This window comes from Ochotona princeps, chromosome 22 (genome assembly GCF_030435755.1).
Source record: "Ochotona princeps isolate mOchPri1 chromosome 22, mOchPri1.hap1, whole genome shotgun sequence".
NCBI classification, from domain to species: domain Eukaryota; kingdom Metazoa; phylum Chordata; class Mammalia; order Lagomorpha; family Ochotonidae; genus Ochotona; species Ochotona princeps.
This window is the reverse complement of record NC_080853.1, coordinates 28953871-28980118: the sequence shown is the minus strand read 5'-3', so window position 1 is coordinate 28980118 and position 26248 is coordinate 28953871. Positions and strand designations below refer to the sequence as shown.

At 43.0% G+C, this 26248-nt stretch overlaps 1 protein-coding gene across 6 annotated transcripts in view; it reads right to left on the bottom strand.

The window, feature by feature from the left end:
* Nucleotides 1-11352: 11352 nt before the first annotated feature.
* Nucleotides 11353-26248, bottom strand: part of TASP1 (taspase 1) — a 185411-nt gene continuing 170515 nt past the window's right edge. For 2 of the 6 annotated variants that reach the window (XM_058679932.1, XM_058679935.1), the window contains one exon: nt 11354-12352. In XM_058679932.1, the coding sequence (XP_058535915.1) occupies nt 12260-12352 (93 nt within the window). In that variant the 3' untranslated portion in view covers nt 11354-12259. Of the gene's footprint in view, nt 12353-26248 lie in introns of all 6 variants that reach the window. The other 4 variants (XM_058679934.1, XM_058679933.1, XM_004593362.4 and 1 more) reach the window with 4 other exon arrangements.

Sequence of the window (26248 nt, the reverse complement as noted above, 5' to 3'; positions counted from 1 at the left end):
TGAACTCTTTGATGTCAATCCTCATAGGATACAGCCTCAGGATGTAACCTAGAATTATTGTGCAGCGCTGTCTTTGATTGTGTCTTTCCACCATCTCTCTTTTGGGGAGTCTACTGTTTCGGTATTACACACAGCAATTAGTTTCCATGAATTACCGCTAATTATTCTATTACTCTGAACAATGCTTTGGGATATAATTTTGCAGTGATATGACTTAATTAAATGGGGTTGGGGTAGCTTATAAGACTAGTTTGGAGGTTTGTTCTGATCACAGGAGTGTTATTTTTATTCTTATTTTTAATAAATATTTAGTTTTATTGAAAGGTCAGATTTACGGAGAAAGGGAAAGACAGAAAGAAAGTTACCCCACCTGCTGCTCTCCTCCTCAAGCAGCTGCAATGGCCAGAACTGAGCCAATCCAAAGCCAGGAGCCAAGGGCCTCCTCTGGGTTTCTATGTGGGTGCAGGGTTCTAAGGCTTTGGGCCACCACCCACTGCTTTCACAGGCCACAGGCATGGAGCTGGGTGAGAAGCGCAGCCTCTGGGACACGACCTGCGCCCATATGGGATCCTGGTACATTAAAGGCAAGAATTTAGCCACTGGGTCATTGCACTGGGCCTGGGTTTTTCTTCTCGGATGCAGAAGCTTTCTGAGTTCCACACAATCCCAATGGTCTACCTTTGCTCCTCTTGTCTGTGCTCTGGGAGTCTCATCCAGGAACTCAGGACCTGCATCAATGTGTTGAGGTATTTCCTCCACATTTTCTTACAGAAAATTGATCATCTCAGGTCTTAAATTCAGATCTTATTCCACCTTGAGTTGATTTTTTACTGAGGAGGTATGGATCTAATTTCATTCCTGTACATGTATACATCAAGTTTTTAAAATACCAATTAATGAAAAGATTATCCCTTCATGTATGGTTGTGGTGTCAAAAATTAGTTGGCTATACATGAATTCATTCTGGGCTTTTCATTTTGTTCCATGAAATATGTGTCATTTGTACACTGATATAATGTTTACTATAGCTTTGTAGTATACTTTAAGGTCAGGTGTTGTAAGGCTTCCATGCCTCCAGCTTTTTTTTTTTCCCTTATAATTGCTTTGGCTTTTTTAGGTCTTTTGTGAACGTACATACATTTTAAGTTTTTTTCATAATTCTGTAAAGAATATCATTGTTGTGTTAATAGGAATTTCATTGGTTATGTAGGTTACTTTCTGTAGAGTGTTAAGTTTTCCATATATAATATCAGGTCATCTGCAAATATGGATATTTTGACTTCCCCCTTTCCAATTTTGATGTCCTTTAGTTCCTTTTCTTTCCTAATTGCTCTTACTGAGATTTTCAATAGCACGTTGAATAAGAGTGTGAAAGTGGACATCCTATTTCAGAAGCAAGAGGAAATACTTTCACCTTTTCACATGTAGTGATGTTGGCTGTTTGTCATACACAGTTTTCGTAACTTTGCAGTATGTTCCTTCTATACCTAATATGTGAGGTGAATGAAACAATCAAAATCAACCAAATTCAAAGCAAATTATTTGAGAAGATACACAAAATAAACACAGCTGTAGCCACATTAACAAGAAAAATCCTTAATGAATAAAATTAGAAATGGAAAAGAAGACATTACAACGGACACCCCTGGGGTAACAACGAACATAACAAATTGCTACGTACAACTCTGCACTAACAAATTGTAGCCTTCTGCTCTGTTCCTTGTTTCCTGCCTCCTGCTAATTTGGGGCTTGGTTTCTCCCAATTTGTCTAGGTCCTTGGGATGCCTCACCTGTCGAGTGGTAACTGGCATTTACAACTTTGAGTCTTCTATAAACATGATATAGCCTTCACTTATTTAGACCTTGTTAAATTTCTCTTACTACTTGTAACTTTCCTAAGAGCACTTAGACATCTTTCCTTAAATTTATTCCTAAGTATTGTAACACTTTTGCTACAATTTTGCATAAAATGGCTGTCATGTAGAAGATGTTCAAGAGCCAAAACAGTAAATATATTTCCCTTGGGTACAGATACTGATAGCTTTACATTGACTGTCTAGTGTTGGGTTAAATTTTGGGAAAAGAATCCCCAGCTCTGTGAGAAATATCCATGTCTAGTGTGATAGAAATCTGTCCTTAGTGCAAGAGTCAGAATGGAAGAGCTGTGGACCTGCCATCTTTAAAGTGCCGTGTCTCTACTAACCTTGAATGTAGCTCCAGATGGAAACCCAGGCAATGAAAGGTATAGAGAGGCCATTTTGAAACACATAAAAGCAAGATGTTGTTCGGTAGAATGATTTCTAAGTGGGCATGGACTGTCTTACAATGCAGGAATTTTCCATCTGACAAAATTTTCAAGCAGAAACTGCACAGCCATTTCCCAGTAGCAATGGAGTCAGAGCTGCTGCAATAAATGCATGGTTGAATTAGAATAAGTGTATTGTTATGAGGTAACATGAACCTAACTCCTTAATTTATGTAAACATTAAATAAACTTTTATAATAAGAAACGTCTGTGCTTCTATGACTATCTAGTGCTAGAAATGGTTTTAGCATATAAAGCTCTGCTGTCGGTCTTATGAGAGACACCACAACTTCTGAGTTTAATATAAAGTTTCAGTATGTATTAAATAATCTTTGTTGTCTTTCCTAGCTTTGCAGTTTGAACACACAAAAGTTAAAAATCAAAATCCTTGGACAGGCATTGTGACGCAAAATGTTAACTTGCCATCTACAAGACTGGCCATCCCATCTGGGCATGAGTTCATGTCCCGAATGCCTCAATTCCAACTCAGCACCCTCCTAGTACACCTGGGAAAGCAGCGCTTGGATTCCCTACAACAGAGGCCTGGCTCCTGGCTCTAGCCGGTGCAGTCCTAGCAACTGCGAATAACTGGGTGGTAAATCAATTCAGGAAGACTGTCTGTCATGTGTGTGCATGAACACACGTGTGGAATTAGACCCCTGCCCAGTGTGTGTGCTACCAAGCATTTTCAATAGCATAAACTACATCTTAAAGTATCAACATACCTATCAAAAAGAATATGAAGAGGAAGAAGATGAAGAGATGGAACATACGATGCTCCTAGTCATACCTCATGCTACTTTACTTATTACAATTTTTATTTTACTCACTTTCAATTGAAAGGCAGATTTTATACAGAAAGGAGGAGAAACACAGAGACAGAGACAGAGAGAGAAAGAGAGAGAGAGAGAGAGGGAGAGATAGAGAGAGAGATCTTGCATTCACTATTTCACTCCCCAAGTGGCTACAATGGCCTGAACTGAGCTGTTTTGGAGCTGGGAGCCAGGAGCTTCTTCTGGATCTCCTACATGGCAGCAAAGGGACAAGGACTTGAGCAATGTGCTGCCTCCCAGGACATGAGCAGAGAGCTACATCAGAAGCAGCGCAGCCCGGACATGAGTCAGTCCTTGTACGGGGTGCCAGACGAGCAGTTGGATGATTAGCCTGCCATGCCGCTGTGACAGTCCTACTTACTGCCTGAATCCTTTCCTCTCATGTTCTCTCCCACACATGAGGGAAACAACCTAAACTGCCAGCCACTGCTTATGGCACAGCTATCATTTAGATTTCTAATGTGTAAAAATGCTTTCTCACTTGAAAACTTTGGTATTTGGGGTTTTACATATTACTGTAGCTAAAAACAATTAACACTGCCTTTGATGCTTTTCCTCCAGCCTCATGATTGTTAATACACACCAAATGAAACATAACACAAAACATGAGCAACATGACCTGGACATCAAGGCAGAGGGTGAACTCCTGGTCAGTAACTGGATCCAGTCTTCGCTGTGAAAACGATCTTGCTTTGGCTTGTCTGTGACTTAGGCAGGGCCAGGGGGACAGATAACGGCTGCTCATAAGTTTTAATCCTCACTCAAATGCTGCACACTAAATCATGGCAAGGACAATTAATCCAGTGAAAGAAGTCAATAACATCCAAATGATAAAGACAGAGAGGTCAAAATGTCCACATTGGGCCCAGTGCGATAATGTAGTGGCTAAAGTCCTCACCTTGCACGTGCCACCGGGATCCCATATGAGCGTCGGTTCTAATTCTGGTTGCTCTGCTTCCCATCCAGCTCCCTTTATGTGGCCTGGGAAAGCAGTCGAGGACAGCCCTAAGCCTTGGGACCCTGCACCACATGGGAGACACGGAGGATGCTCCTGGCTCCTGGCTTTAGATCGTCTCAGCTCCTGTCCTAGCGGCTACTTGGGGAGTGAACTCTAAGATGGAAGATCTTCTTCTCTGTCTCTCCTGCTCTCTGTATATCTGACTTTGCAATAAAAATAAATGAATCTTTAAAAAAGGTCCATATTTGTAGATGACAGCCTTTTATACATATAAAATCCTGAACACTCTACCAAAAAGCTGCCAGTATTGATACATGAATTTAGTACAGTTTCAGGTTAGAAAATCAACACACAAATATTGCTTTTTCATACAGCAATAATGTGTTTGCTAAAAGAGAAATCAAGGAAGAACTCAGTGTCATAACAACTACACAAATATACATTTAGGGATAAATCTAAACAAAAGAGGTCAAATATCTTTATAACAAAAACTGAAAAATAAAAAAATACTAGCAAAAGAAATCACACACACAAAGATATTCCATGCTAATGTGTTAGAAAAAATTAAAGTGTTAAAAATGATTATATTAGCCAAAGTATTATACACATTCAATGCAATGCTCATCAAAATACTAATGGTGTTCTTCACAGAAACAGAAAAATGCTTTCAATAATCATATGGGGCTAGACAACAGCCAGACTGGCCAGAGTAATTATGACCTGAAAAAAGTAAAAGCTGGACACATTGCAGTTTCTGAGTTAAAAACTGTAATAATTGAAACAGTACAGTACTGGCATAAAAACTAACAGAGAACAATGAAACAGAATCAAGGACACAAAACAATCCAGGCACAAACGGCCAAGTGCTTTTTGACAAATGCACCAAGAACATACTTAGGAAAAAGAAAATTCTCTGTAATAACTGATGCTGGCAGATGGACACACAGATAGAGCGGGTGAATCAAATCCCTATCTTGCAGCACACAGAGAAACCGAAGTGTAAAAAAACCCTAAATATAACAGTTGAAATTATGAAACTGGTATATGTAAAGATACAGAAAATGCACCAAGACATAGGTGGGGGTAAAGATTTTGTATAAGATTCCAAAATTGGGCCTGGCATGATAGCCTAGTGGCTAAGTCCTTGCCTTGCACGTGCTAAGATCCCAAATAGGTGCCAATTCATGTCCTGGCTTGCTCCACTTCCCACCCAACTCCCTGCTTGTAGCCTGGGAAAGCAGTAGAGAATAGCCCAAAGTCCTGGGACCCTGCAACCATGTGGGAGACCCAGAAGAGGCTCCTGGCTCCTGGCTTTAGTGTGCTCAGCACCAGCCGTTGCAGCCACTTGGGGAGTGAACCAGCAGATGAAAGATCTTTGTCTCTGTATCTCCTTCTGTTTATCTGCCTTTCCAATAAAAAAAATGAAATAAATCTTAAAAAAAATAGACTTCAAAATCACAGGCCAGTCTCAATGGAAATCTTAGAAAGGCAGCATCTGCTTTGGTGCTCTGGGGAACCTTGAGCTGCATGGGTGTCAATGGTCTCTACATACCTGCAGAGCCCATATGAAGAAGCAAGCCAGCTCAGCCATGCCGGAGCCCCAGCTGAGTCCTGCACACAGCTCACCATCCAGCTAAGAACAGCATGTCGGCAGCTACCAACAAGGAGAGCATGGAAACCACTTGAGTGGGAGGCCATGTCCAGTTCACAGAACTGTAAGCAACTGAAGCTGTTGTTTGTGCCACCAAGGCTTGGACTGATTTGTGACTGAACCATAAATACCTGAGATGACTCCAAGAGGTTTGGCCTGAGCACCCAGAAGGCTGCAGTTACCATTAATGAGAAGGAAACAAAGCTGGTTAGTAGATTTAGGGGAAGATTTTGAGTAGAAACATTAAAATCTTGCAATTCACACAAAAACAAAGAGTACATGTCAGTCTCAATGCATTGGAGCAAGTCCTGCATTGCTAGATTTTCCAAGGCGAGAAAGAAAAAACTAATTTAGGAGCTATTTGGTCCATTAAGTGCTTTGTTTCCATTTGAGTTCTAAGTCAACAACTAATATGTTCATCTTTTCCTACTAAAAAATATTTTCTAATACACTGTTTAGCACTAAAAATGTTTTCTCAAAAGCTTAGGTAAAATTGCAAATCTAGTTTTACAAATGTATGTATGTATATCTTTTCACACATTAATTGCAGGTATTTATCGGAAACAGCTAATATTTCATTCTACATACATAATCTGTGGTGATCAGATGAGGGTAACTGGCTGGGGGCCTCCTAACGGCAGTTCCTCGGGTGTACAACATCGCAGTGTGACAGCACTGTTCTTTTTCTTTGCAGCTTTCAAAGCTTTGTTGACAATCAGAGAACCTCCCGGGCAATTCAAGGCAGCGAAACCCTCCCAGAGTTTCTGGCTTTGCCCACTGTGGTTTCAGGGCTCTGGTGCCGGCACCACGTTACAGAGAAACCACCAAGCTCGCTCTCCCTTCCCGGCTTTCCGCAACTGGTCACGGTGAACCACCTTGGGCTTGGCTGCTAGTGTTCTGGAAGCGTAGTGTGTCGCCTTGGAGAAAAGCCTTTGCCAATTTTAGATTTAATCCTTCCTGTGGCCATACACTTTAGAGGCAAAAGCATGTGGAAATGAGAAACTGCCTGGTCAACTTGGTTAGTCTGTGGGTCTCTGATCATAGCCATCTGGTCTAACTAGGGACCTCAACCCAAATGAAGTGTTGGGGAAAGGCAGTGCATGCCTTAAAAATTCTTAATGTTCCAGAACAAATATTAATATAAAAGGATTAATTTTAGGCTGCCAGGATCCCATTCATTCCCTCTTATAGCTCATTCCATTCACTCACCAATACCTCCTTGCCCTGGTTCATCAGCTTCTGGGAAAGTTAAGAATAGAACCAAAGCAAAATAAATGAACCCTACACACAGGGCTCTGTTTCCTCTACACGCTGCCTTTTCTTGAGCCAGCTAATTTCTTCTGAGCTCCGCCTTTGCTCGGGAGGGAGGAAAGGTCCCACCTGCATTTCCTATGTGGGCTCCTCTCCTCATGACAAACCCGAGATCTTTAGCTGCACAGAGAGAGCTTTGTGGCACAAAATGACCCCATGTTGCATGCAGTATCAGCTCATGTGTTTGACCTGCTTAAGAACAATGTAGGGATGCACTTTAAGAAGTGAATTGTAATACATATGCACACCCAGGCTTGAAATGGCACTGTGGTGCTGTTCATGCTGGAGCTGGGTCCACAGCACTCGACACGGCCAGCTGCTGTTTTGGTCTTCTCAAATCTCTTACAAGTCATGACACACATTTGACAAATTTCTTTCAACTATTGTTAACACAATTCCAAGTGACCTTCTTCAAGGTGTCCATCAATCTTTGATAAATTGCTAGTCTTCAACTTCCATATATTCATCCGTTTCTAGAAAGTGTTTGCCTGTTTCCAGCAATTTGGTGTCTGTTAACCTTGAGTCGGCTGCAAACTTTTCTTTTTTTTTTAATTGGAAAGGCAGATATACACAGAGAAACAGAGAGAGACAAGATCTTTGCCCGCTGGTTCACTCCCTAAGCAGCTGCAATGGCCAGAGCCCAACTGATCTAGTGCCAGGCACCCAGATCCTCCTCTGGGTCTCCCATGTGGGAGCAGGGTCCCAAAGCTTTGGGCCATCCTCAACTGCTTTCCCAGGCCACAAGCAGGGAGCTGGATGCGAAACAGGGATACCGGAATTAGAACTGGTGCTCATATGGGATCCTGGCATGTTCAAGGTGAGGACTTTAACCACTAGGCCACTGCACCAGGCCCTACTTCTCTGACTTTTGTGGAACATTCAGCCTCATCACTTTGGGCACATGAGTCAGATGTTACTAATGAAGATAGGCCATGTGGAGCCCAGCGGAGGAAGAGAAGCTCCAGTGGTGTACACAGATTTGTCAGTTCACCAGAGCCGTGCAGCAAATAATATGCCATGTCTTTGTTTCAAGTTCGCCAGAAACAACCCCAGAATAAGCGGTTAAGAACAAGCAGTTCACTTGGGAGATGGGTCAAGAAAATAAAGGAAGAGGAGCTGAGAAAGGTTAAAAAAGGAAGAATGTTTATAAAACTTTTAAGTCAGCCACCTCAGCAGGGTGGGGTTGGAAGCAGAGAAGGAATTCTAACTCCCTGTGGGAAGTTTCTGACAAACAAGGCAAAAAACATACCTGAGGATTATCCCACCGAAGGGGCAAAGGAACTGGTTTATTTGCTCCTTATTTCTGTGGAGTTGATTTATCTAAGTACTGATTCCTGGTGCCTCTAGCCCACTGTGCTCACAAAAAAGAGATGCCTCCCATAATTCCAGAAAGACTCCCCTTCGCACAGAAGTGCAGGTATCAGCACATGGAAGCCGCAGAACTCAAGGGCGATGGCAATGACCTGCTCTAGGACACCTGCCAACCTGGCTTTCATTGGCTAAGGTCCTCCTGCAGTGCTCACTGTGTGGACCCACAGCCTGAGAAAATGGACAGTGACTGCACCCCAGGATGCTGTGACGGATGTCCACAGACACCTTAGGACAAGAGAGCTTGTGCTGAGCCACCACTGTACGAGAAAGCAATAGTTCAGGTACTATGAAAAGCTATATGTCTAGACAATTCTTTGATATTCTTAAATGAAAAGACGATTTTTCTGTTAGAGCGTCCAGTACAACTTTGTGTTAAAACGCAGAAAACTACACATAAAGAGGTACTATGAATTGTAGCCTTAAAGTGGGACTGTGAGTTAATTTTTTAAATAACCTGAGTTTTTATAATGGATGGCTACTGCGGTAACAGTGAATAGAGTTCCCAGCTCCTGGAATTGGCCCAGTGTGGCGGGCATTAAGCGAATGAGCCACTGAGCGAGGTCTCTCTCCCCCCTCCATCCTTCTCTATGCCTATGTGCATGTACACACACACACACACACATACATACATATATATACATATATCTTTTTGCCTCTTAAACAACACAATTTCGAAACTGATGAGCAATGCTAACTAAATGCCTTCTTCACTCCCCTTCAAGCCAGTGCATTAAAATGGATTAATTCTCCTTATCTGCACGTAATTGACATGGAATGTCATCACTCTCAACTATGAGTGAGAACTATGAATCAAGCAAACAGGTGTTGAAGTACTGCAGAGAGATCTATGACCCCAAATTCATTCCCTTTACTCATCTAGGAAGCACTTATGAATCATCTATACATGAGTCTAACAGATGCTGACAACCGAGTTCAAGTTTACACCTAGACAAGCGATCATGAGGAGACGAGCGACACATCACAGCAACAGTAAGGGTAGGGAGAAGTGGTAGGGGTGACAGAGCGACAAAGCCTTGAGTGGGCTATCACGTGTGCCTCGAAGGACAGCATGTCCTGCCTCCTCGTCCAGCCTTGAGACATCCCCACTGCTACTCCAGAGCTGGGTCACAGTAAGGAATCCAGAACGGGCTTAATTATATTCACAGGCACACACACAATCTCCACTCTTAAAAAGCAATCAACCTTACGCATTGAGTTAAAATCACCCATGTTAAAAGAGGGACACACCTTAAACACACATTCAGAATCTTCCTGATACACAGATCAGGATTGTTCTCTTACCCATCGCTACCCTCTCAACCTTTGCGTGAAATGAGTTGATTTTATATGCATCACTGTCCTCTAGCTGCGGTATCTGATCTTTAACATCTGGTCTCACAATGAAGGAACTTATCTGCATCACATTTTAATCTACATGATTCTAAATATTAAAACCATTTTTATTGTTCCTTTGCCTTCTGCCTTTGCAACACTCCTCAAAGCAAAAAAAAAAAAAAAAAAAAAATTTTTAGCGATGGGGAGAATCAAGTGTTTTTTTAAGATTTGTTTATTTTTTATTGCAAACTCAGATATACAGAGAGGAGGAGAGACAGAGGAAGATCTTCCATCTGATGATCCATGCCCCACGTGGCCTCAACAGCCGGAACTCAGCTGATCCAAAGCCAGGAGCTTCTTCCGGGTCTCCTATGTGGGAGCAGGGTCCCAAGGCCTTGGGCCATCCTTGACTGCTTTCCCAGCAAAGAGTTGGATGGGAATCAGGGCCACTGGGATTAGAACTAGTGCCCACATGGGATCCTGGAGCATGCAAGGTGAGGACTTTAGCCACTAGACTACCACGCAGCGGGCCCCGGAGAATAAAGTTTTGACAAACTTCTCAGAGAAGCTGTGCTCTTTCACACTGACTAGTTTTTCAACTCTTCGTAAAAGTCATCTTTAACAAGCTCAAACTTTAAATACAAATAGAATAACATCAAAAGGAGATGAAACAAGATGGCTTTCATGGCGAAATAGGTCAGCAGGTTTTCAGACTCCAAAGTGTCTTGATAGTTTTACGTGATCTAGTCCAGTTCCTGAAGAAACCCTCCTGACAGGGTAAGGGGTCCCTGAAAGCTTTTGAAGCCAAAGGCTTCCCACCAGTCCACCCACCCCCGCCTAAGTTCCCGGACTCAGTGACAATGAGCAACAGATACCATGGCACCAACCTGTCTACAAGACACCAGGAGACAAATGTCATTTGCCTGTATGAGGAATAGAGATCAGCAGCCCTCAAATCATTCATATTTACTCACACCCACTCCATTTTGGTTGCCCCTCCGTATAATTTGGCCATATATCGATGTCAAGTGTGTAATTTCATCTGAGGTTTTATCAGTTACTGCCCAGAGCCATGATTACATTGTACATGGGAACTTCCTTCCTAAGCAACCCCCCCACCGCCCCAAGGAAGGCTATCTTTAGTACCTTCTTGATAACCACTTCTTACATAAAAATCAAAAAGAAAACCACTTCTTACATAAAAATCAAAAAGAAAGTCTTGGTTTTATTCTGTGGTTCCAGAACCCCTAAACATAGCATCTAGAAGTAATTTATCAACTGAAACCATCCAGCTCTCAGCTCCCACCACAATTTTTTTTCCTAACAAAATATTCTTATTCCCTCATTTTATTATTTTTATCAAACTGGAACAGAAATTCTTGGGATTTCCAAACTGATCGTTCAATCATGTACTAACTTCCATTTTCATCCTGTTGATATCTGTCCTAATTGCAAAAATGTAAGACTGGATTTTGAATCATCAGAATAGCAAAATGGTTGATGGCATGATTTCTAGGTTTTACAAAAAATAAAAAAAACAAATCAATGATCTAGGATTTAAAAGAGAATTTATTATATGAGAAACAGATATCACACACTATACCCATTAATATGCTTTTATTTTTTGGGCCTTTATCTTAAAAATATATTTAGACAAGAAACAAAGATAATATTGAATTTTCCCATAAACTTTGCTTTCTTATTTACAGTGTTACAGTGTAAATAGCATTCCATTATACACAAATTAAGGAGTGTGCATTACAGTATGGTCTCTTTACATACCCATTCATAATATAGTACATACAGCTCATTGCTATGCAATATTTAAGCTTATAAAAGCTTGAGGAAACAAGTACAAACTTTATGAATAAGACTATTATTTAAAAAGGTTCTGAGCTTAATTCTCTGCTAGATTGTTTCACTGAAACCATTCTTTGTTAAAGAAAAATGCCCCATATGAGGGATGAGAACAACAGTTTAAGTTACCACTGGCTCCACTTAAACTGATTAGCAAATAAACACACTTTATTACTTATTACTGCTTTGAAATGAAGCACTACCACTGTCAAATCATTTCAACAAGTAGATTTACTCTTCAATTCAGACACATTACATCAAGGATAGTAGGTACCTCTGTATGAAATAAAAAGGTTTCTTGCAACTTCAGGTTTTACTTGTAAACAGTTAAAGCTCAAGGTTCGTAAAGACGATCTGCTCATTCCTGGTCTTGGGTTACACACGGAGGAGTTTGTATTTCATTACGGGAGAAGCAAGTTCACATGCCGCACACTCACATGCATTCCCGCTCACCTGCCAGAGGCTGGCATGTCACTAAGCATGAACCACAGCAGCATGTGTGTCTGGAGCAGAACACGAGGTCGCTGTCATTGGGATTTAAAAACAAGGGAGGGCAAACATCCAGCTTCAGTTAAGGATCCCCAAGAGCTCAGGTTCTGAAAACAGCTTGCAGTTGCTTCCTGCTCAGCCTGAAGGGGTCAGTTCACTGGGCTTTCCAGGCGACAGACCCCGCCTTCGATGGCCACCGACTGTCCTGCCACCGCACCGGGAGGGAGTCTTGAAATGTGAGTCTGCAGAGGAGACAGGAGAACATGAGAGGGGCCAGCAGTGTCCTCCCAGGTCCAAGCAAGCTGAAGGAAAACAGCAGTGCACCACAGTTACTTGACTTCTGAGCAGCCACAGACCGTGTTAGGAAGATAACATCTGGCTATACAAAGATCCTTCTTTGTGCAGAAAGCTCACGGACTTTTTATGAACATCTGCACAGCGTGAGCATTCAAAACAGTTAACGGTTTTAATGCCAATATTGAGTGCATTCCACTTCTCTGAATACATGCTGTCCTGTCGACATTCAAACCAACTGAGACCATCTCATTCATGTTCATTTACTCCTTAAGGGGTTTAATTTACAAAACTCCACATGATTCAGTTATCTAAAGTGAGGAAGTGAGGTAAAGAAAAAAATTAGTTTATCTCAAAGACAGGTGTAAGGTTAACTCATTAAATGTCACCGAAGGAGGCAGACAGCTGCCATGGTGGCCACGATCAAGCAGATGGCTCCTGTGGTGGATGGAACCATAGCGTACCAGCTGCTCGGAGCACACTGTTCCTGGCGCTGAGAACAGGCAGAGAGGTCACTGCACATACTGGCTGGGTGAAAACAGCTCCACATCAACATCGCTCAAAAGAGGCCGTGTCCAGAGGGCTGCTTAAATGCTAAGCCATCAGAGGCCAGCGTGCTGTCACCCAGGAATTTTCTTTTCCTGGAGGGGCAGGGGGTGATCTGGCCGAATCCAGGGACAGATAAACCAAAGTCTGTAACAACATGGGGACCATATAACCTTCAGGTCATCCTCTGATTCTAGTCCTTCTCCCGTGATGATTCAGGCTTTTCTCACGGTGAGTTCAAGTCCGAGGTTGTTAGATACAGTTGGTCATTTGGCCGAGGCTAGGGTAGCATGGACAGGTTTTAATGCAACCCCAAAATGAAGCAAGCTCATTTTTTGGAAATGCTAATAGGTAACAAGCAGGTTAGTAGGCGACTAGTTTGAGGGTGGGTACTATTAGGCAGAAGAATGTCGGGAGCTTTTACAATTGTTTAGCTAGCAATGTCCTTTTCCTGGAGGTGGGAACGGATGAGAATAACACCTGAAAATGATACATGAAAACAAACAGCAGCCATGTGGATTCGGGATCATCAACCTTCATGAGAGACATGCCCCTCTTCTACCTAGATCTCCTCTCCTGTGACTATGTGTCTCCAGTACAAATCTTTTTAGCTCTTTCTGATGGAAACATCTCCTTGGTCAGGTCAAAAATGCAGCCAATAAGCTCCCCTAGCTTTCACAGTAATCATTTGAGCATTTCTTATCCAATGATATAACTTTCTGGGTTTTGGGCATTTAGGTCAACATAATTCAAAGTCAGCTGGAGTCAAGAACTTGTCTTACAGCTCAGTATTCCGTTTCTGGGAATATCGACACAGACACACACTCGGCAAATGTTGGCTAAGTGGGTCTGTGACTTAAGTATACATACCAGGGCCGTGTTTAGGTGCACACAAAGTATCTCAAGTAGAAAGCTGAACTTAAAAAGGCAATCAAAGGAGTTTGCTGTAATAAAAATTCTTAAGGATATTTTTTTCTATTTTGTAATTTTGCTTTAAGTAAGCAAAGAGTTCTATGCCACTGGATCAAAAAAATTATTACAATAGTTATAAAAAACATGCATTAGCACAAAATGGAACAGTGTTTGTCAAGGAATAGGGAAAAAAATGCAGACTTAAGAATTCCTCCTTCTCTTCAACTTTAGTAACAGAAGCCAGACTTCTCTCACAGTTATCTGCTCCTAACAATAATTAACGTTGCTTTAAGCAACCAGATGCTGGAGTGGACGGTGTCTGGCCCACACATTGGGCCCTGAAGAATGCCTGAGGTGTTTCATCACTCAGCCCGTTAGTGCCAGACACCAGGCTCCGCTGACACTCTCCACCTGGTTCTACACATAGGGCCATCTCAAGAAGGTGATTTCTTTTAGGTTCCCCAAGGCACACAATGTTCACCCTGCAAATAATCCATTTCATTTCCAGAATGGGAATGGTGTGGTCTGGGCCAAGAAAGATCATGCCTGCCAGCCATACTTCCAGCAGATAAGACTATCAAAGGGTCACTCAGCTCATGTGCTGCAGCCTGCCCCTGGCCAACATGCATGCGTGGGGACAGATGGGGCGAACCCAAGAGCCCCTTTAGCAAGTGGCAGGAATCTGTTGAGGTCATTGGACAACATTGTTGTGGTGGACCATGCTCGGACCAGCAGCCCAAGCAGAATGCTTCTGGCAACTCTGTATATTTCTCAGAAACAATATATCAATGGAATCCAGTGGCCTTGTGGTAGAAAAATCTGGTTTTTGCCAATTGCCCTGAGCAATATAGATAGACCCTTAAGGTTAACAATCCTAAAAAAAACTACCAGCTCGTCAATTAAACTGACTATGGAAAGCTAATACTCACAACTTTATCTCTTTAGAAAATCAAAACCATTTGGCATGAGGGCTTTTTTTTTAAAGACAAAAAAGGTTAAAGAAAAAACTTTTAAAAATTACAGAATTACTTCATATCCTGGGCACAATCTAAGTATTAGTGGAGTTTTCCTATCACTAATACTCACTTTTCAAATCTTTTAAGCCCACCTTAGTGACTTGACTTGTGTGGTTTCCAGGAAAACCACAAACACACAATTTTAACTGTGAAAGTTTCAAAGCCCTTATTCAGTGGGTATATTTTAATCCTCAGCCCCTCTACTCAGCCTACCACCATCTTTCCACCCACCGTATGAGGCCTAATCAACAGTTCTACATCAGTCAAGGGGAGATGCTCCGAAACAACTCATTATCTTACTTTGATACAGTCAGAGAAACAATATCTAGACAGAGACATAAAAAAAAGGCTCTTAGAAATATTTTGCTCACTGGTTTCCCAATTTTGAAGGCTTGGGTTTCTTTACAAACCTTAAAAAAAAAAAAACTTGAAGCAAATACTAGAGTCAAAGCAATGCTGGCATTCCCAAATACAACAAACGGCAGCGTCAAAACACTTGGCTCCAGACAGACTTCAGGAACAGCAATTCAAAACAGAATGGAGATGTTCTTGTCAACCAAGGGCATGAAGCATAAAACAGGGTAATCGACCTAGGTGTCATGATGACTGTACGCATGCGCTGCAGAATCAGAATGCCCGAGGTTCTAGGCCACCTCTTCCTCCCAAATACACAGCAAGACTACACTGCCCAGGCTCCTTAGAAGTTATGTGTAGCCATGTGAATGAAATCACTCCAGAGATGCAGGGCGATAAAGCATCACCTCAAAGCTGGTAGAACATTGTCCTATCCACTAATCTGTACTCTCTCTGACGACTTGGAGGCCTGTGAGGTGCAACAAGTTTAGGATCCCAAGGCACTGCTTGAGCCTTTTGTCATTGAAAACTCACTCTGTAATGTTTAGATAACTATGTCTTTGGGGGTTTGCTTATCACAGCAGCTTCTGGTACTGTAACCTACACTGGCTCAATGCAAGTCTTTAAGCTTATCCACTGTGTGATCTCAGATGGTAGCCTGTTAAGCTTTTTGAACTTCCATATGTAAAGATGAGGATAACAGCATTTATCATTACATTCATAGGGACTATATGTGACAGGGCATGCAACGAAAACATGCCTCAATATGCGCTGGAAAAAAAAAACAAAAACCAAAGGCATAGCACAAAACACTGAGAAGCAAACCGCTGTTACCGACTACTGGACATCCCAGCACTGAGACACTCTATTTGAACATCTGATCAACTTTAAAAACACTGAAACTCAGCTGCCTGCCAAAAGGTAAGGCTGAAGATAATGTATATTTTTTGACCAGCATTTCTGCTGCCGCTGTTTGGCTACTACTAATAAAATAACAATTTATCAGTATGTATTAACTGCTAAGGGTTTGGTACAATTTACCATGCCTGGCTGACATGAAGAAAAATTAAAGGATAGAATATTAGGTAAGCTACCTTTTGATAACTTGCAGTGTCTTGGGGGAAACATTTGCAGTGTTACGAAATGAATGGGAAACCACTCAGATGAGTAAGAATTTGAAGACACAATTCAAGATCATACACAGAGAGATCTTAAAGTAATGGAGATTTGAAAGCAACGACACCCCTTAATGCACACAGCTAATATTAAATAGAGAGGAGTGGGCAAAAATGCCTTCTGTTCATTCCTTCCCCTCTCCAACTGCCTCTTTGCCAACCTTCAACCAGGCGGCACATTCCTGCCTCGAGGCTATCACGTGGGCTGTCGTGGTGGGATGGCGTGTCTGCTCCCTTCTGCCCAACCCTAACCCCGCATCCGCCTTCTCAGCAGGTTTGCTCTGCTCTGCCTTTCTCCACCACCAGCCCTTTTCTGCGGATGTTCCATGTAAGCTTACCACCACCAAAACCAGGAGCTGTTCATTTTCTGGCTCCCGCAAGAACACAAACTTCAAGAGGGTGGGCACTTGGTTCGGCCTGTTCACTGCTTTGCTCTCTGCACTGGCCTGCACACAGGAGGAGCGCCAACATGCTTGTTAGCTGAACAGCTGATTTTAAAAGTGGGGAATGAGCATGGGACTTGAGAGAGAAAACTGCAAATCAGATGCTTTCTATCCCTCACTTTTTCATAGTTTTTGATTCTAGTTTTTTAGATTTATTTATTTTTATTGGAAAATCAGATTTACAGAGAGGAGGAGAGACAGACAGATCCTACGTCCACTTGTTCACTTCCCAAGTGGCTGCAACGGCTAGAGTTAAGCTGATCTGAAGCCAGGAGCCCGGAGCCTCTTCTGGGTCTCCAAAGAGGGTGCGGGGTCGCAAAGCTTTGGGCCATCCTACACTGCTTTCTTAGGCCACAAGAAGGGAGCTGGATGGCAAGTGGGGCAGCCAGGATTAGAACCAGGGACGCCTTGGGATCCTGGTGCATGCAAGGCAGGGACTTTGGCTGATAGGCTACTGCACCGGACCCTGACTATAGATTTTAAGTAAGCTATAGATCACTGATGATATTTGCATAAATTACATAAGATTTTGAGGTTGCAGACTCCAGATCTGTCTCTAGAACAAAAAACCTAAGTGTTTTGCAAAACTGATACAAAACTAGAAGCAATGTGATGTCATGAACTGTTCATTTATCATACAGTTCATTCAGCACACACGTTTTCCCCTCCCAGACAGAGGTATCACCCACCTCAACAGCAGTCAAGCGGAGGCTGTGTGCCTGCTACCTGCTGTGTTACAATGCCTTACCAAAAATCTAGGAGAAATACAGAAAATACTAAGGCAAACTTGTCTCCCTAGGCATTTCCCCTTCTCCTCATTCGGCTGTACTTTTTTAAATGGTAGAATCTTAAACACAATTCATATACTAATGGTAGCACATGAGCTTTCTTAACATAATCTGAAATGGTACATATGTTTCATAGAATAAAAACTCATTTAGCTGGTTAATTTTCTCTGCTTGGGCAATGCATGTTTGGAACTGTGAGCTGGGCACACTAACGTACTGAATCCCGACCGGATGAGCTCAGGGTCACTCCTGGCTTTCTTTCACTGGCAAAAACACACAACACCTTCATCGGCTCCTTTGAGAGAGCAGGGCTGGTTGTGCAAGTGTGTCTGGTAGGTTTTTGATTTCTTGTTTCTATTGTGGGTTTTATTTTTCTCTCTTCATAAACGAACTGGATCGGGCGACACTGCTGGCCACCGTCAGTTCCCCAGAAGTTCCCTGCCCATTATTATTATCAAGAGCTTCGTTTCAAAGAGACACAATTTGGGAATAAGCATGCTCTGTGTGAAGTATTAAACCTTGGAATGTAGTGAATTGTTGGAAAAACAGTTTGTTCCTCAGCCCTCATCCTGAAAGCAGATGTATTCACTACTTGACAGTCCCACATGAGCTTTTTTAACATAGTCTGGTGTGGTGTGTATACCTTCCAGTATAAAATCCCACCAACTAGAGGGCCTCAAAAGACACGATGCTTTTGCTTTCACCCTGGTGATACGGGGGAACACTGAGCAATGAGGACTTGGGGTGAGATGCTCCCTAGGCAGGGTCTGCCGGTGTGGCAATTCTCTTGACATTGAACCCATGCAGCTTTTTCATACACTGTTCATGAATCGAAAAACAAGCATTACGTCTACCGCATCACTGTCTCAAGATAAAAGTAATAAACAGCCCAGAGGAATCTTAAGTTGTAACTCCCAAGCTCAACCTTAAAAAAAAAAAAAGTTAACAGAATGAGGAATCAATGCCATATGGCAGTCACTTCACCTTATGAAGTGACTGTTTTCCACATTTAAATAAGGATGCCATCAGAGACACTGGCAAATGTGGACAAAACACAGAATTATGCTAAATACCACTGTCAGCACTGAAGCAGGGCCATACGCAGGGCAAAACTTTCACATGTAAGTATCATTGTCCAAGGAGCCTTGAAATCAGATAAAAACCCTGCCTGATGAAAACAGCACGTCACCCCAGGCTCCTGGCCACTTTGGTTGCTTCCCTTACCATGCCTGACACCACACTTTACAGAGACAACATCAGACAAGAGTCCCCTTCTATTTTTAGCTTAAAAGCCCTGTCAAGGCACCCACACAAACATGGCAAGCCTCAGGGTACCCATTATTCCACTACTCACACAAAAAATTACCGTGCAGATTCACTTTGGCTGAAGGTGATAAAAGCTTTTTGCTATTGAGCAAACATTTATTCTACATGTATTACAAGAGAATAGGACAATGAAACACACATGTGTCTTGCTCTGAAGGCAATCAGCTCTTTTTTGGATGTAGAAACTAATTCCTTGTGAAAACTTAATGAAAATAATAAGCATCTATATTGGCATAATGCTTTTGTTTTCATACTGCTTTTGTACTGATGAAGTCGCCTCAAATTTCCCTGGCAGGTAGAGAGATGGATGTAGCCATCTTTCTTTTCAGGCTTGAAAAAAAAAAAATCAGCAAGACTCAAAATGGTTGTGTGGTTTGCTTATGGTCAGAGAGGAAGTGGAAAAACTGAGACAGAATTGAAAGCCTCTGAATTCCCAAATTAGGCCTGTCCTCCTGCAGGGGGATTCTAAATCCAGCTCTCCTCGGAGACACCCTTCACTGCACGAGGCTGCCGACAAGGCACCCATTCACGGTAGAATAGTGCTTGTTCAGAAAAGCTAATGCCACACATTTTAATAACAAATTTCAGGATTATTTACGGACTCAAAGACTTGGATTTGCTGTTCACGGACTGGATAGTCCCTGGACTGGGAAGCTACCCGCTCTTACAGTTTCTGCATCCTTGTTTATAAACAAATAATCTGATTCAACTATACTGAGGGTACTTCATTGAGACCCATGTTAAATAATTTAAAAACACAGATGTCGATTTTCCTAGAATTCATGTTATACGTTTTTTGTTTGTTTTAAACAGCTCTAGAACAATGAATCAGAATCCAAACTGGTCCCAGAACTCAGTTTCCTGCTCACCCTAATCCTGCAGAGCTACCTTCCCAGAGCCACAGCAGCAGAGGACACAGAGGTAGGGGGAGCAAGCCTCCCCTGGGCATCTGTCCTTGCCTTTGCAACAAGGTAGACAGGCAGAGAAAGGTCAGCAAGCACCCCATGCACACTGTATGGGTACACAACTTCAGAGCACTAATGCTGAGAGGAAATACCCGGACTGTAGACTTTTTTACCCTTCTTTTTCAAATAGCTTAAGAGGAATGTGTACCATTTACAGGTTGAAATTGATTTTATAAATCAGTCTATGGGGGCCAGGATTGTGGCACAATGGGCTAGGCTACCCTCTGCAACACCAGCATCCAATATGAGTGGCGTAATTCCCTCCTTCCAGAGGAATCATGAAACAACAGTCCTGACTTCTTCTTGTGATCTCAATTTATTTCGTAGCACGGTGACTTGGCAAATGTCTCTTACAGCAACATAATTACAACTGAGGAAATAATTAATGCCATAGTCCTGCTTTTCTTTCTTTTTTTTTTTTTTTTAAAGATTTTATTATTATTGGAAAGCCGGATATAAAGAGGAGGAGAGACAGAGAGGAAGATCTTCCATCCGATTGTTTCACTCGCCAAGTGAGCCGCAACGGGCCGGTGCGCGCCGATCCGAAGCCGGGAACCAAGAACCTCTTCCGGGTCTCCCACATGGGTGCAGGGTCCCAATGCATTGGGCCGTCCTCGACTGCTTTCCCAGGCCACAAGCAGGGAGCTGGATGGGAAGCAGAGCTGCTGGGATTAGAACCGGCGCCCACATGGGATCCCGAGGCTTTCAAGGCGAGGACTTTAGCTGCTAGGCCACGCCGCCAGGCCCAGTCCTGCTTTTCTTACTGTTCAACTCCTCTGATAAGGCATGACCATGCTCCCACTACACTCTCTAACATTGCTAAGGAAAAACAAACACTGCAATGCTTACCTAGGTGCCACCAATGGTAGGCAGCTGAGCGATCTGAATGCCCTTCCCTCCTTGGAACCCATCCTCTCCTTGGTTTTGAGCACCTCCAAGTCACTTGGTTCTCTATCAGTTTCTAGGTCACTGCTCATTTCTTCACGTGTTCCCCTTCTTTATGAACATGGACGTTCCCAGAACTCTGCCACTTCCTTGGTGATCCTCCCCAGTCTTTTATTTCTTTGTAAACTGCTACAAGCTGAGATTCCCAAAGGTGCATGTCCAGTTTAATCACCTCCAGACAGCCAAGTGGTTAGAAGTTCAGAATGTGCAGACTGAATTTTCGCTCCACGAAAGGAGCTGAGCAACCTTAGGTAAGTTACTTGAGCTCTCGGGCATTTCTTCTCTGACAGTCAGGAAGCACTGAACTAAGAGGACAGGATGCAGTTAAGCCCTGCAGACAAGGTGCAGCTGATCCCAATCCTGGCAAGGATGCTGGATGAATCCCTCTGGATCTGGAAGCAGGGGCTCTGGGTTACCATTTCCTCTTAGAAAACCTGCTAGTGAGGTCTCAGGAGCCTGATGATTTGCACCAGGTGAAAATCCAAAATGTCAGTTACAATCTTCTAGTTGGTTAGCTGCCAACTGTCAGAGATTTTACTATAGCCTGGAAAGAGTATACTGCATGTGGAAGAAATGAAAGGCTACCGTGCAAACCATTGTAAAGAATGAAACTACTATTTGTCGAATGGACTATTTCCTGAGAACCTCAATTGATCTGTCATTGAGGAATCTAAGAAGGGAAAACCTAAAAACCACCAACAAACTGACAGAATAAAGTTCCTCTTGACAAAACCATGTGCTCACCCATTTCCTGTTGGTGTGACCCATGCAAGGACAAAGAGCTGTTAAGGTGTTCAGTCCTAGAGAGCAGCCTCCCTAAACTGACATTGGCGGTGTCCCAGGAAGTACTCTTTGAAAAACAGAAGCATGAGCAAATGCCAAGAAAATGTTGCAAACTTGCTAGCTCTGCCTCACTCCACTCTTCTCAGAGCTAGACAGGTGTGTGAGCACAACACGGTTCAGACCTGCAGCTATGAAATCCATGCAGCGGCCAGCACTGTGGTACAGCCAGTTAAGCCACTCCTTGGAAGGCATCCCACATCCTAGATGAGAGTGATGGGTTCAAACCCTCACTACTCTGCTTCCAGCTTCCTGCTAAGGAGCCTGGGAAGGCCGTGGAAGATGGCCCAAGCTCGGTCACTCACCTGTGAGCCCTGGCTCCTGGCTATGACCTTGCCCAGTTCGGACTGTTGAAGCCATGTGGAGGGTAAAGCACTGAATGCACGATGTCTATCTCTTCCCTGAAGCTGCACCAGAAGGAATGCCACAAGGAATGCGCTCAAACTCTTTTACTGTACAACAGCACCTCAGTTTTCTTTGACAGTTTTTCTCTTCACCACTGCGTACTTGAGTACCCAAAGGGCTCAACAGCTGTAACACCTTTCTGCTAAACATTTTGTAGAAAAAAAAAATTCTAAGGATTTTGGACAAAAAGTGAAGCCTCTACTAGCAATACAAAAAGAGCTGATAATAACTCTCTAGATCTACCTCCTCCATATCTTTTCCAAAAGAATTCCTGGAAAGGCAAAGACAAAGAGAGGGAGGGACATGGAGACAGAGAGAAAGGGGGAGGGAAGACAAGGGGAGGGGATGGAGAGGGAGAAATTTTCCATATGGCAATTCCCTCCCCAAAAGCCCACGATGGCCAGGGCTGGGCCACACTGAAGCCAGGGACCTGAAACTCCACTGACCCTCCCCTGTGCGTCATCATCAGTAAAAAGCATCAGAAGGAAACGAAAACCAACACTACAATATAGGATGAAAGCATCCCAAGCAGCAGGTAACCCACTATGCCACAAGCTAGTCACTTCATTCTATTGTTTCTTCCATTTACAGAAAACTTCTCTTAAAGAATTATCTATGCTAGTCACCTCAAACTGTTTATCTTTTTAATAGGTATTTGGCCATTTCACTAAACCCCTCCTATGAAGATAAGCAATGGGCTCCAATGCAGAATGGAACGGGCAGTCCCCAGACCTAATTTCAAGTGGTCTAATCTCAGCATCTCACAGGATGATCACAGTATTGTGGAAACACTGTTTTCAAGAATACCAACCCACCTGCCGTTCTCCTCACCTCTATGGTATTAACGTCTTAGTCTCCTTGGCTGACTCCTCAAATGATAACCCCCATTCCTTGGATCTTTTTTCCTCCTGTGTTCACTCTTAGTAACCACATTCAGACTTTCAATTTTCAGAAAGGGGTTGACAGGGAAGGAGGAAGAGGACACCTTCATGTTCTTAAAACTGTATCTAAAAATCATACTGAATCTTTTTTTAAGAAACGTTATGTTAAAAATACTTATTTTTCAAAAATAATTGCTTTAATTTTATTGTAAAGGCAGAGAGACAGATGAAGACATCTGCACAGCAGCTCATTCTCCCAGTGCCTGTTCATAGCCAGGACTGAGCCAGGTGGAAGCCACAAGTCCAGAGACCCATGTAGGCGACAGGGGCCAAGAATGTAAGCCAGCATCGGGATCAGCAGCAGACATGAACTAGCACCCTGATACGAGACACGGGGGTTCCAAACAGCATCATAAGCACTGAGCCATGCCTGCCCCTGAGTCTGAGATCTCCAAACACACATTTTCAGCTCAGCTCTCTTCCCTGAACTTCTGACATGAATGAGGGAACTTTCATTTGCGACACCACATCCCAAATCAGAGGGCGTGGGTTCAAGTTCTGGCTCCTCTCTCCACTGTAGCTTCCTGTTGCTCCATATTCTGGGAGGCAGGAATCATGCAAGCACTGGGGTTCCAGGCTCCTAACCTCAGTCTGGCCTGGCCCTGTTTACTGCAGGCATCTGGGAAATGGGCCAGCAGATGATAGTTGTCTTTACTCTCCTACCTCCTCCTCCTCCTCTTTTTCTCCCCCTCTGCCTCTCACATAAATCACATTGTTTTTAAGTTCACGGAAAGGGAATTAAAATATGTGAATGAAAGCATAATTTTTTATGCTTTCGTTGACTTCCATAAACTTCGAGAAGTTCCCTTATCTATTCAGCACATCCCAGACACCTCTATGTAGCACTTAACAGGAACCTCAGACTTAGCACGCCTAAATCCAAGCTCCTGACACTTCCCCCCTTCCTCTCACTTCTGAGCCCTAGTAAATGGCAACTCCATTTTTCTAACATCTTTTAATGAAGCCAAAATCTCGGAAGTCATCATTGTCTATGCTATTTCTTTCCCATCTCTATCCAATTCATCAGCAAATCCTAACGGATAGTGGTATGAACAGTTTCTCTCCGGAGTGACACTAATCTTCTACTCTGCTGCCTTAGCAGACCTGGGATAACCACTCAAAAGGTAAATCAAGATCATGTCACCCCTCTGCTCTTTCCTGTCCAAACTCCCACCTCAGAGGAAAAGACAAAATGACTATGGAAAACCATGCGACCTGGCACTCCTCTGCTCATTCTGACCTCCCCCTGGCTTCCCCCAAAACAGCATACACACTCCTAGATGGGGCCTTCGCACTTGCTCTCCCTCAAGCTGGAATTTCGTGTCTTGCTGCCCATCTTCCGGCACTCTCCTAGAGCATGAGCTTCTCAGCAGAGCCAGTCTCACACTGGAACCTCATCCTTCCTAACCCGTCCCTGGCTTCTGCCCTCTACTTAGCACACCCCCAACACAGTGTCCGGCTTGCTTACCTTGTTATATGTGAGTCCACAAGTACACGGATTCTAGTCTGCTTTGTTTGCTTTTGTCACAGAAACATACTTGACTGCAGAAGGCACTTGATGGTACTTGTGTTGAAAAACATTCATATAAATAATGAGATACAGCACGGTGAGCACTGTGGCTCAGCACATTAACTTGCTTTCAATGCCAGAATCTCCCATGAGTGCTAACGTGAGGCCCAGATGCTCCACTTCCAACCTGACTCCCAGACAATACTCATAGCAGAGCAGCTGACAAGGGTTCAGGAGCCTGAGTGCCTGCCGCCCATGCTGGAAACCTGGGAGGAGTTCCAGTCTCCTGGTTTATGCCTGACACAGTCCTGGCCATCAGGAACCTTTGGGGAGTGAATGGACAATCTCTCTTTCTCTCTCTCTTTGCCTTTCAAATAAATAAATAAATGTTTCCTGTTTCTTTAAATGAAGATACTTTGTTTTATCAAAATTCTGCTCCTGAAGCTGGTATAGTGACACAGCAAGCTAAGCCACTGTTTGCAAAATCTACATCTCATCTGAATCCCAGCTGCTCCATTCCTAATCCAGCTCCAGAAAATGTACCCAGGAAGGCACCAGAGGATGGCTCACATGCTTGGGCCCCTGCACCCGTACGGCAGGACTGGAAGAAGCTGCAGGATGATGGCTTTGGTTTGGCCTGGTCCTGATCATTATGGCCATATGGGAAGTAAACCAGCGAATGAAGAGTTCTGTCTGTCTCTCTGTTAACTTTACAGTCCAAATAAATAGATCTTTGAGCAGAACTTTTATTCCTAATGGAGTTGAAAAATCATAGCTAAGCACTCAAAACAGAATAATTGAGGTTTTCTTCAGAGTCAGTCATTACTAGTCACTGTAATACATCCCTCATTCGCTCTAATACTGGCTAATTAAGGATCGGGAGATATACATTTTGTTATCCCATGGTGAAAATCTTGTAAATTATATTTTTCCTCAACTATGGCTTATTGAACAACAGCCAAAACTGCCAGGTGTCTGATGACGTGGTTTGGAAGCTTACAGAAATTTGGTATGCTTATGCAGGAGCTAGTGAATTTTATTATTGTGTATTGAGAGGCTGTTTTCCCAAGAGCTTTCTTTTTGTCTCAAATATGCACATGCTCAACATTTTTAACGGAGTAGTGTGGTTGGTGGCCTCTAATTCTTTACAGTTTTACTGTAATATTGCATAGAAACCACGAAAGGAAGAAATCAGGGAATCGTTGGGTTTCTCATCTTTTAGAGAAAGCAAGTTTTAATAACACCACTTTCCTATCTCATGTGAGGAAACAGCTGCTTCCAAGTTGCTTTGTGTGTCTCCCAATAGCAAAGTGTTAGTGCGGCCCTTGCACCCTAAGTTTCTTGTGTTCCTTTAAAACTGTGACACACAGGCTATGGCCAAAGCATTCCATCAGCACTCCACTCCCACCTGCCTGCACACACCAAAGAAACTCAATGATATCTAGAAAGCAGTATGTTTTTCTCTTTATTTTGAAAGAAAAATGATTTGGGAATCAGAGATTAGAGATTTCATTAAAAAAAAAAAAAGAAGCAACTAAGCTGTGATACAGTGGAACTGCCAGATCTCTGGTCAGACAGTTCCATGCGCCTGGATTGCAGGGTTCAAGGGCCACGTTCTCCTGCAGTTTCAGCTTCTGGGATTCTCTTTTCTGTTTGGGATCTTCAAATGCACTTATCT